The sequence below is a fragment of the Anguilla anguilla genome, chromosome 14 (genome assembly GCF_013347855.1).
Source record: "Anguilla anguilla isolate fAngAng1 chromosome 14, fAngAng1.pri, whole genome shotgun sequence".
Lineage (NCBI taxonomy): Eukaryota > Metazoa > Chordata > Actinopteri > Anguilliformes > Anguillidae > Anguilla > Anguilla anguilla.
Genome location: NC_049214.1, coordinates 34,546,328 through 34,559,068, shown reverse-complemented (window position 1 = coordinate 34,559,068; position 12,741 = coordinate 34,546,328). Strand labels below are relative to the sequence as shown.

The window sequence follows — 12,741 nt, the reverse complement described above, 5'->3', positions numbered from 1 at the left end:
GTACCACACAGAAACGCTTTCACAGAACCCGGTGTCCTGGACCATGATGTCGAACAAAGCCTCCCCCCCCACACCCCACCTCCCCCACTTAAAACAGCAGTGGGGACACAGACTTTCCTCTGATGGGACTGACAGGCACACAAAGGAGAGGATACGGAAAATGAACTCCGCCTTTTATCAAAAGGAAAAGGGGGGGGGGGGGGGGTCCAAAAAAGGCCAGCCCGTGGGCTAATCCTCAAGGACCTCTGTGCACATCCCCGGCACAGTCTGTGCCCAATCGAAATCACCCACCCCAGCGGAGCGCTCCCGGCCCCTGGCACACACCCCGCCCGCGGAGAACGGCCAGTGAGGCGCAACTATTTTGTGAGGCGAATTCTGCCTCATTTCTTGCATTGTGGATCACTGCACCATAAGGTTATGGGTTCAGATTCCAGAGGAACTGCTGCAGTGCCAAGACTGTTTTCTGTGAGACTTGCCACTTTGCACTGACCTTAAAGTGGGATTTGGACTGAATTGGATGGTGGGGTTGAGACTCTGTATCCTAGAGTAGTCAATGTGGTTTCCGTTGATATGCCTCTGATAATGCAAGCAGTAGTGGGACTCTCTTTGGATTACATCATTTGTAAACAAGGGCATAAAAGGATTACCGTGGAGTTGATCTGCTGTGTCCATTTCTCTGTCTCTCTGACCGCTTACATTCTTTTTCACTTCCTCTCCCTCAGTCCTTCCAAAACTCATTTTTCCTCACTCTCTCAACCACTCTCTCTCCCAGTCCCTTCTACGCTCTTTCTCCTACCCTCACCTTTCCTCTTCCTTGCTCTCTCTCTTCTTCTCTCCCTCCCTCTCTCTTCCTCAGGTTTCAGTACTGACCCAGGTATGAGCAATAACTAATGAATGAGTACTGACCCAGGGGTGAGTAATGACCCATGTATGAGTACTGACCCAGGTTTGAGTACTGACCCAGGTATGAGCAATGACCAATGTGTGAGTACTGACCCAGGTGTGAGTAATGGCCCATGTGTGAGTACTGACCCAGGTGTGAGTAATGGCCCATGTGTGAGTACTGACCCAGGTGTGAGTAATGGCCCATGTATGAGTACTGACCCAGGTTGTACCAGACGTCCATCTCCCCGCTCAGCGTGCGGACCTCGATGATGCTCTGACCCAGGAAGTCGTCCGACTCCCTCTTCAGCCGCTGCTTCACCCGCGACTTGATGTCATCGTCCTCGTCCCACACGCGCACCTTTATGCGGTCCGAGGAGTTGTGGCACTCGCTGCGGGGAGAGAGTGGGCGGGGCTTAAGCATCGCATCACCAGACCTAAATCAGAGCCTCAAACTACATAGCACACCTACAGTCATCACTGTGTCACATTCAGCCCATCTAAGCTTATAATACACCTACAGTCTATACCAGGGGTACTCAGATATGGCCCTCTAGGCCAGTAGTACTGATGGCTTTCATTCCTCCCCTCTAATCGGGCACTGACTTAAACCTGTCGCACCAGGTGAGTGTAAGCTCTGGCCAATCAGTGACATTACTGGACTATGGACTACCAGGCAGTAGACAAAACCAGCAGTACTAATGACCTTGAGTGCCAGATTTGAGTATCCCTGGTCTAAAGAGTACCCAGCTCTGTATAAAGTCTGGAGTTGAACATCTGGAGAGTCACTGCCTCTACCACATGACCTGGCAAGCCGTTCCAGGGACTAGCAACCCTGTGTTCACTTCCTGATATACTTTACAGAATTTAACCAACTTCCAAATATGCCTCTAATGTACTTACTTATTACATCTCAAAAGTCTGAAGTTAATTTGATGGAATCAGCTAATTTGTGGAATTTGATGGAATCAGTAAGGATGATAATTTTCACGGCTTGGGTAAACCCCTTCAGTTTCTAGAAACATCATTTCAACCAGAATAAAAAAAGAGTAGTTTATGTTTGCTTTAAATGAATGACTTTTTATATCCGTGACATTTCCCTCCTTTGCCATTTCTAGGTGCCTGAATTGCACAGAATGTCATTTACTTTAAACATAAAACCTTTGGTCACCGTCTTCTAATAAAAGCGCAGGCAATCCCATTATAAAAAACTAAATGAAAAGATTTCTAAAATGCACAAAAATAGCACTCAACTAGAGTCTACATTTCACAAGAGGATGTTTATCGTACTGTGAGAGGCCAGTAGGGAAAGTAAATTGATTTTACAGTCTCTTAATTAACTGTAATGCTGTAATGGGAGTTTGTTCCATTGAGGTAATTATTTTGTCAGGACAGTTTCCTTGTTCAGGATGCAGCTTAATGAACTCTAATGTAATGTCGTTTAAGGAGACGACAAGCACAACAAAGCCGTTATTTTGAGCCATTTGGCTGCCTCTCTGAAAAGCCCATCTGAAGGGGTTCTGAGAACCTCCGGGTTGACAGCAGGTGACATTTAGAAATTTGGTTCAGTTCAGTCAGCGTGCACCAAGGCCTTGGGTTACAGAATCCAGACAGCCCTGCACACTATTAACAGTCTGCTGAATTACAGAAAAAACGGACTTGCAGCATATTAGATTGGCCTAGATTTCTTCTTAACAGTGGCTTTAAAAAGTGTTAGTTTAACACACTTACACACGCACACACACACACACACAATTCAAATTGAGGTTAACAATCACCAAAACTGATTCACCAAACTTTGTGAAGAAAGGACTAAAACTTGTATTCAAGCTGAATAAATATTTAACTGGTATACTCTTATTATGGTAAAACACAAGAATGCAGGGAACAGGGCTCTATACATGTATGTGTACACAGTGACCGTGCTGATAACGGTCTGATTAACCAGCATTTGGTACACAGCAGGAAGTTCAGAGAAAAACTCACAAGTGGAACTTCTCCTCCCAGACCGGGTTGAGGTTGCCATAGATGGTCTTGGTCCTCTTCTTGGTCTTGCCCACCTGGACTGTCACATAGGGATCGCTGGAGCCCGTCTTGTCTTTGGCCTGAAGCCCCTGGGCACAAAGCACTGCACAGACAAGGGGAACACAAACTGTCACGTGGGTAGAACAGGCCAGAACCAAACCCAAAACTGTGGACCGAGGAGTAGGAACATACAGGACTCCTGTTACACCCAGGCTGGTCTCAGAATTTCACCATTTCACATCACCCAATGACCAGTTGTGTCCACTGTGACATCATTGGACCAATCAAAAGAGAGATGCAGTACGGAGCTATGTTGCAGAATAAGTCGAGCAAAATAATTTCCAATTTTCTTCATAAACAACCTAAAACAAAGACAAAGACAAAACTCTTTGAAAATTGAAGAAAAGAATTTAGTTGAATGCAGATGCAAAAACAAACTTGTCCGCATGTTTTATTTCTAGAGCTTTCCGTAATCCCAATAGTTACTTAAATCCACTTTGAAGAAATGAAAATATTTGAAACGATGACATTGCATTGCTTCCTTGAGAATAATACAACATGAATAAATCTTTAATCCATCTAATAATTAAGCAGTTCCTATTATCATGCTTTGGAAATAATGACTTTCTCTGAAAAATAGCCAATCACTGCAAGTCCTTAGGTAACCTTGGATGCTTGAGGTTCACTAAAGGCTGTTTTTGCCAAAATCCACAAAAATAAAAACAAGTATCACTCAGGTCTTCTGTGACTGAAATGGTAACACTTAGTAAGCAATATCTCTCTCTTTTCCTTTCTCTCAAATTCAAATTCAAATTCAAATGAGCTTTATTGGCATGACATACATAGATATATGTTGCCAAAGCATGAGAACAACAAACACAGAATAAACAGGTTTACCAGCACTGATGAATTTGGTCGAAAAGCTTGTAATTTTACCTGCAATGTGATTATGGTGAAAAACTAGAGAGTTTTCCAGTGATGGTAATAGAGGTTGAACAGAAGGAAGTTTACCTGTGATAAGACCATGATCAAACACTGAACGTTTACCTGTCATGACAACTGATGATGATAGTGGCCAAAAAATGGGAAATCTACCTGTGATGTGATCATGGCCAAGCACTTGGAAGATTGGCTGTCATGTGAGCATCGCTGAACAGGAAGAAAATTACTTGTGACGTGATCGTGGTCACGGTCTGCCAGCTAAGAAGTTTTACCTGTGATGGTGATCTTGCCTGACCACTTGGAAGATTGGCTGCCATGTGAACATGGTTGAACAGGAAGAAGACTACCTGTGACATGATTGTCGCTTAGAAGTTTTACCTGTGATGGTGATCTTGGCCGACCACTTGGAGGTGCCGTCCAGGACACTCTGTTTGATGGTCTTCATCTGCTGGGCGTGGATGACCTTGCTCACGACGAAGACGTCGCGGATCATGTCAAAGATCTCGGGCTTGTTCCGCTCACGGATCTTCATGCGGTCCTTCATGGCCATGATGATGTTCTGGGTGCGGTCTTCCGCCCCGTGCTTGGAGCTCTTCTCTGCCGCACCTGGAACAGGGAGGCACAGCACAGTTTCACGCTTATGGGACAGGGCCTGTAACTGCAGAAGCTGCAGGTTCAAATCCCAGAAGTGAAACTGCTATTATACCCTTGCGTAAAAGTAAACAACCCATATGGGGGGAAAGGTCTGAGGCAAAACACTGGGCTGAAAACATTCGGCAATCCGGAGAGTTCTTCCAGACCCATGTATCATGGAATCAGTTAAACATTTATGCAAATGAACGACCCCGTCTATTGATCTCTCCAGGCCGCCCAAGGCTATTTATTTAGTTAATTATTCATTTTCTGAATGGATCTGCTTCCGCTGCATCGACTCCGTTCGGCGGGCATTTCTTAAACAACTGACGTAGAGTCCAGACGGCATTGCTTCGCTAATAGGACATCAATCACAGTCTCGTGCTCCGGGAGAAAACAAAAGAGTACAGGGGCACATGTTAATGAACTCCGGAAATACGTCTGACAGCCTCCATGAACAGGGGGAAAAAAGACTTCAATATAGCATCAAAAAAAAAATCGACAAGGGATTTCACTTGTAAACGAGCGAACAAAGTAACATTCCAGTCTGTCAAAAGTGAGTGGCATATCGAAAAAAATTTGTACCTTGGAGCAAGTGGCCGCACAGTAAAGCTGGGAGATTGACATGAGTGACAACAAAAAAAATTTAAAAAATGAACAATGAAATGAGTCTTAATGAGACTCGGCGATCTCCTTCAAGGAAAACGCTGAGTTTTGTGTGTCATTCAAAAAGAGCACACCTCACTGCCAAACCTCCATCAAACTGACATCAGCGCCTCAAAGGCTCGCAACACTGCAATGGATGTGTCTAAAATAGGTTCATTGCACCATAAGACACCCCATAAATGATTTGTGTATAACAACAGGCTGCCTGACCATACCAGCCAGTGTTCTTAATCTGGGTGATTATTTAGAATGATGCATTTTTTTAAACACAAATGCTTCCCCCATATAAGCACGGGTCAGCTCCAGCGACTGGCTGTGTTTTTCCGTGCGACGTTGGTCACAGCTATGGCTGCACACAGGGCAAAGGTCACATGACCTGCCCCAAGCAAATGGTCGAGCCATGTAAGGGAGAAACTAAAAAGCACCCCCCCTTTTACCCCTTCCCCCCCAAACCCGTTTCTTTCTCTCCATCCCCACCCCCAGGACTCACGCTGCAGGCAGTCGGCGTTCAGCAGGTCCTGGCACTTCTCGTGGCACTTGACCCCGCACTCGGAGCACCTCATGCCCTGCCGGGCGATGCCCCACAGCAGCCCCTCGCACTCGTAGCAGTAGGTGGGCGTGGTCGCCGTCCACACCTCGAAGTTGTGGGGCGTGGTGCAGGAGATGGGGTAGATCAGCGCCTGCAGGGTCTTCTTGTAGACATGGTTTTTCTGCAGGGGAGCGTGAAACGGACACCGCATTCAGGAGCACAGTACACTGGCTCAGGCTTGTCTGTCCAACATCATGTTTCTGAAGTTATGGCAACAGCCAGCCTCTCATATCAGCAGGGCTGTCATTGGGGGGGGGGGGGGGGGGGGGGGGGGGGGGCTGGGTACTTTATCCCAGGCCCTGGAGGAAGCAGGGGCCCAATGGTCTGTGAACCTGTGGTAAATACTACTGTCCTAGAACTAGGAATAATATAATGCTGTAATTTTGAGGGAATTTCACCCAACAGCCCTACTCACCAATCAGTGTAAAATCAGTAAAATATTTAAGGTAATCATCATGTTAGGATTGATGCCAATGACACTTCAGCTCAGCCAATTCAAGAAATTAGTTTCACTTAAATTTACTTTTTTTAATGATGATTTTTTAATTTGTAAAAAATGAATTAAAAACCATTATTATCTGAACTGAAATTGACCACATACTGTTCATAATACAAGGGTAGATGGGCTGGGAATCATGATTAGAACCAAAAGGGCTGCTAGGCCAATTCTTCAAGTCAGACTAAAGTTGAGGAGGACCACTGTCAGAATAAAAGTGCAAAGTTTCTGGGCTGTGATGAATGCAAGGGCACACCTCAAAACAACAGCATAAAAAACATAATCTTTCAAGGCCAAATCAATATAAAAGTGTAACACTTCTTGGCTGTGATGAATGCACGGGGGGCAGTCCGAGTCAAAATACCAGCTGGACGTTTCTGTACCATGATGAATGCAAGGGCAACATGTCAAAATAAAAGCGCAGCATTTCTTGGCTGCACTGCAGGTAGAGGCAGCTGCGGAGGCCTACTCACCAGCTCCTCGTCCTTGATGGACGAGCGGGTGGCCATGGCGGAGGTAATACCGGCTTTCCTGGACTGGACCAGGGACTGCACATCACAAAGCGACCGTTAAGTCCCCCCAAACCATCCCCACGTTACCTCATCACACACTCCACAACACCCCTCCCTCTCTCTCTCTCTCTCCCTCCCTCCCTCCTTTCCCCGACTAAATCCTCTTCCCTCCACAGCAGGGTTTGGGGTCAGTTATTTTTAAATTCAGCCAATTAAAGAAATTAAAACTAAATTCATTAATTGGAAAAAGCCCATAATGCTCTGAGGACTTTTTCAAGCTAATTCCAAGAATTTCCACTCATTTCCTGAACTGACTGTAATGCAAAGATAATGACCCCCAATCCTCCTACTGACTTCCAGTACCTTATGACATTAAGCTCATCGAGCACACCATTAGCTCAATTATAAGAACACTCATCCCACTGACCGCCTAATTTACATAATGAATCAGTTACTCTCTTAACCTGACACTGAAACTCCACTTTGGCTGTGTTATGCAACCAGGGTTGGAAGAGGAATACCATAACACTGATTAAAAAAAAAAATTAAGCAAACATTAAAATAATTAAAATAATAAAATAAATAAAAGTAAAAATCAGCTTGTGAACAGTACTCTGACTGAGGAATTGGTCTCCTCAACAACTCAAACAGACAGAAACTTCCCTCAGTGGTGATTAAAACCAGGCTTCATCTGTGTCTTTCTTCCTCTCATGCTAAATGGTAAATAATTAAGACCCCCAAGGGGAGGAAATAAACAAAAACGTATGAAGTTGTGATTAAAAGATTCTGCGCCATACATTAGTACCCTGATAGATACCGTGGGGTGACGCATCATTTAAAAACACAGCCAAACAGAGCTTTGTCTCCAGGTTACGCTCTGCGCATGAAAGAATCATTCCATAGCACAAGGCAATCCTACTGTATGTCTGAACTCAGCACCCCATGATTGCCAAATAATTGCAACTTTCCTTTTGACTGGAGATGAAACACTTGATGAGTGAAAGCATGAATGTGACTGTCTAAAAGAAAGGAACAGTAAATAAGATGTTGCTACGGTCTCCCTATTTATTATTCTCAATGAATTTAAACTAACTAAAAACTACGCCAACAGAAAACCTTAAACCTGTGACTGACAAGATGATTCCTGTTGAGCAGATTTTTTTTTCTTCACGCAAGGATCAAAACAGCCCTGTTCTTGAAACAAGACATTGATGCAAACATCTGATGCTTGTTGAAATATACACCGTACAGTGTACATTAAGCATCAACCATAGTCAAGTTAAAAAAAATGTGAGTTTCAAACCTGCAAAATAAAACTGGTTAATTTCAATAGCTATGAATGCTCACATAAATTATAAGAGGAGACAAAAATAAAATAAATTAATAAACAAAACATAAAAAGGAAGAAATAAATGAAAATATATATGCATACCTTAAATTGAAGCACATATGTTGAGCTATTCTGATTTCATTGATTTCATTTTCTCTTCAATTTAAGAATGCTTTATTGGCATGCCATATTACACTGTCATTTACTTACTGTTTTCTCTTACAACACTACAGGTGCTTACATGTTAATAGGATATCATTAAGACGTATCACAATAATATTAAAATATATATGGGATTACATTTCCAAAATGGGGTGAGATACAGATGGAAGGGTAGTGAATTTGTGCTCCCTTGTGAAAATGTGATATGCATGTGAAACACAGCAGGTAAAATCCAAAATGTAAAGAATATATTTACATCATCAACCTGCATACAATATAATGCAATTTGTAAAAATAAATATGAGCTGTATTGGACTAGAAAATAATAAATTTCCACTACTTTTTGAATTGTATGTTTCAGGCCATTACTACTGAATGTTCAGCAAAATTACCCAGTTGAACAAAACTTTTAAACTTATATACAAGTCTGTACACACATCTAAAGACATGCATGTATATACAGTATGTGGATGTGTCAGCCTAGTTTTCATAATTCTAATGAAAGAAGCCTGTAGCGTAAATATATTAAGAATTTTTTGGATTTTATATTGCTTGGCACCATGCACTCTTTCAAGTTAAAGATCTTGAGCGCTTCCACCAATCTTGAATCATATGCTGCACAGGGTGCCTCCACACGCGTCTGTGCAGCAGACCAAAGCCTGTGCCTCAGTGCCCCACCTTCACAGAACAATGCTAGCGGTTTGTGGGACAAGGGCGGTGCCATGGAGAGTGATCAATCAGAGAGAAGAGACCCGGCTTCTTGTGTGAGCAAGCCCGTGACAGTGACGGTTTTTTAACATGCCTCTGCGTGCTGCGCCACACAGGGTTGGGTTCACATCCATTTCAGTTTGGTCAATTCAGGAAACAAACTGAAAAAAACTGCCCATGATGTTCCTCCAGAATGTTTCAGTTAATTAACTGAATTTCAACTCACTTTTTTGTGAATTGACTGAATTGAAATGGAATTCATCACAACTCTGTCACCATGGTAATGAAAATAATTACTCAAAGGGAGGGAAAATAAATAGAAAGGGTGGAGGAAAGGAAACTAAAGCCTGTAAATAAATTAAACTCTGGAATGGCTAAATCTGAGAGTAAAGGGTAGATAAGTGGGCTTTATTTAAACTTACCATAGCCTGACCAGGGAGAGGGATGGCAACGAGAGAGTTGTAAAGCATTAATTTTAAACTTTTCATGTGAGAGAACACAGTAGGTTACATCATGTGATTTTCGTAAAATGATCTTCTTGGCTATGGGATTTATTTAAAAATGAACTGTGGCACATGGATTTGGCAATGCAGAAATATACATCAGTATCAGCATTTGCACAAGTAGATTTTTGTTCTTGTGGCCACATATACGATTGGGAAAGACAAGGAAATAAAGAATAAGCCTGGCACCTGAATGGTCATTTACAATAGTCATAATAATTCTACAGACATACCTAAAAATGTACTTCATATTTCAACATACATATCTTCACATCAGACCTGAATTGAATATGCATTTGAAATAATGTACCGCTACTGATGGTAGAAAAATTGGATAATTTCTGAATGAATTTTCAATCAAACACATTAGTAAGCAGACTATACACTCATATACATTTTTAAAATCTGTATATTGACTAACAATTCTGTCTTATGCATTCAATTATTAGAAATACAGAATTTTGCCCAGAACCTTCTGTAGAATAGCTTAATAAGAATAAGTTTTCATTCTGTAGGCCTGATGCCCCATGACCAGTTTGGCCAACCACAGACGTCCATTCCTTGTTACAGCGAGTTTTGGGAGATTTGGGACCTGATTTGAGAGCACTCACCAAGTCACTGACCAAGGGGATGGGCTTCTTCTTGCGAAGGTCGGGCATGCTGTCAATCCCAAAGAGGCCGCCACCCCCTCTGTGGACATAGGTACACCTATCCGTCAAGAGCCACACCCACTCTAGCTCAAGGCACACACCTCCTGGTAGGCCACACCCCCTCGCACAAAACACAGTCAGAGGTATAAAAAAGCACATTGCCGTGCACAGCACACGCCCCTTCCGTGTAAAATGCAGGCCCCTCACACCTATCTCGTTCCGCCTTGTGTAGCTCTAGAGAATGTAAAGGGGGAACACACAGGAGGAATTTTAAAGATAAAACTTACCTACGGAAACAAATAATAAAATATATAATGCAATTTGTGAAATGTTATGTAATTATGTGATTTTACAGTATACGGTACAATTTTCTTCACATACTGGTGGTACAATAACTCACAGTGCACAATATCAGTATATATTTTTTTACCTGTGATAGGATGTATTGCTTGTCTTGTTTCCTACATTGCTATTCCATGAGGAGCCATTTCCCAGGTAAGCTCGCAAACGGCTTCCTGTTTATCAGCAGTACACCGAGAGGCGCAGGACATTAAAACAACAAATTCACCAGTAACTGAAGAAAGCGTTTGGTGCCGAGGGACCGGCTCGCTCCAGAGGGGAATATTAAAAACTAACAGAGGCGTTCAATCACTGCAGTTGTGTACAGTAGAATATCTTACTGGTGAAATGGCAGGGAAAAATATGAGGGTTCATTTGCTGTATTGGTGAGGAAAACCGTTAGAACCAGCTGTCAGTTTGCAACCTCAGAAAGGGTGCAGGGCAGTGTTTTTTGAAAGGGGGCATGAGACCCATGGGTGAGTCACATGATGCACATTTAAAAATAAATAAAAAATGATTTGCTAAATTTAGTATTTGATATTCACACCAGCCAAATTAAACGCTGTACATGTAACACGCACTGCACTCAGTACAGTGTACATGTATGTTCAGGAAAATGTAATTCTATGATATCAGGCAACATTTAACAAGGACTAAATCATAAAAAGAACTATGTGCTCTTTTAAGTGTGCCAAGGTCTCAAGTGTTTGGGAAACACCGGTTAAATAAACTAGTTCCGGGCTGACAGCAGTGTTGGAGACACGGAAGCATCTAGAAATGGCGGGAAAGGAGGGAAACTCACCCAGGTTTGACCCAAGCCTGTCTGCCACTGTCGCCATCCTCTCGGCCCTAAGAGAAGGAACGGGTCACAGAACGAGCACAAAATTAACAAAGAGGCACCGCAGACCAGGGGTGGAGTAAATTCCATTTCAAATCAGCCAGTTCAGGGAATCAACTGAAATCAAATTCACGGAAAAATACTCACAGGAGCATTACGACATTTGCCACCTGTGGATTCAGTTTCAGTTAATTTCCTGAATGGGAAAGGAATTGATCCCCACCCTGTTTGGAGACTTTGGAATTTTTCCAATGAAAATAAGGATAAAAATGTGAATGTGTAAGGAAAAATGAAAAAAAAGAGGCCACTGGTAGAGGGAAGAATAATGACAGGGTTGGTTGAGTTTCACGACTGGTAGAGCATGCTGATGGAACACCACTTGGCTACCAGGGCAGATACCTTATGAAACAAAATGGCCACCACTGTAGACAGACAGCACTGGTGAAGCAGCCCCATAGCAACTTCAATCAAACCAATGTTATCCACCAAACCATTTTCCTTCAAACACCACCTTTTCTGACTAAAGAAAGACCGAGAAAAAGGTACCAGAAAGAAGACAACAAGAAGAGACAGAAGAGAGGAAGAGGAGGAATGTGTGAAAGGAAGATCCCAAATAAATCAGTAAGAAATGCAAGCTCTTAGCTAGTAAGGTTTACTTTGTTTACTTGTTTTCATGAGGTCATTAAGGCATCCTCTACAACAGGGGTTCCCAATAACTAGTCCTGGAGAAAAACAAGGTCTGCTGGTTTTTGGTGTTAATCAGCAAGTCAATCTATGAGAGCAGCTGATTACACAGTTAACTTCCGCCTGGTCCCTTGCAGTGGCTGTTGGTTCCGGGTTGAAAACAAAAGCCAGTAAAAACCAACACAGTACAGCTGTTAAATCAACCAAAGATTAAATTTAAATATTCTATTTTTAAAAACACAAACATTTGAATATATTCAAATATTTACTGCAAAATTTACATGAAAATGTCAAAATTGTGAATTTGGTAGCCCTGATGTAAACCTTGAGGAATTCCCAGACCTGTATTAAGTGCTCTGGAAAAATCACTCAGTGAAGCTCAGAAAAGATGGAAGAGCTTAAATCATAAATAAGAAGGGGGGGGGGGGGGGGCTGCTCAGAGAGAGGGAAGAGACTTCAGAAGGGGCCTGGGGGTGCTCAGGAGAACCACAGGATAGTGGATATGAAAGCAAGCCAAACATCCAAACAGTTCAAACTTTCAAAAACAAGGCGTTAGGGGACACAACCAGGCACACGCTGCTGTGCTTCTGTCAGTTTTCGCACCGGTCGCTGTGAAGGGCATTCCCGTTCTTTGAACAGTTTCACCGAGCATATTTGACGACTGCACTCCTTGGAAGGAAGAAATGTGGGTGTTTAAAAATAAAAAATAAAAAAACAGCTTCCCACTGCCGATAGAAGCGACAAACAGTCAGAAGGAAACAGCAGCTGCGCTTGTTCTTCCC

General features: G+C 42.8%; 1 protein-coding gene across 4 annotated transcripts in view; it reads right to left on the bottom strand.

The window, feature by feature from the left end:
- The window catches only part of unc13bb (unc-13 homolog Bb (C. elegans)), a 62,137-nt gene that overhangs the window by 33,830 nt on the left and 15,566 nt on the right, over positions 1–12,741 (bottom strand). For 2 of the 4 annotated variants that reach the window (XM_035392132.1, XM_035392134.1), the window contains exons 4-11: positions 11,240–11,286; positions 10,060–10,138; positions 9,368–9,373; positions 6,707–6,781; positions 5,639–5,858; positions 4,228–4,455; positions 2,869–3,010; positions 1,105–1,274 (exon numbers count right to left, since the gene is read on the bottom strand). In XM_035392132.1, coding sequence (XP_035248023.1) covers positions 1,105–1,274; positions 2,869–3,010; positions 4,228–4,455; positions 5,639–5,858; positions 6,707–6,781; positions 9,368–9,373; positions 10,060–10,138; positions 11,240–11,286 — 967 coding nt within the window. The remainder of the gene's footprint in view (positions 1–1,104; positions 1,275–2,868; positions 3,011–4,227; positions 4,456–5,638; positions 5,859–6,706; positions 6,782–9,367; positions 9,374–10,059; positions 10,139–11,239; positions 11,287–12,741) is intronic. The other 2 variants (XM_035392133.1, XM_035392135.1) reach the window with 1 other exon arrangement.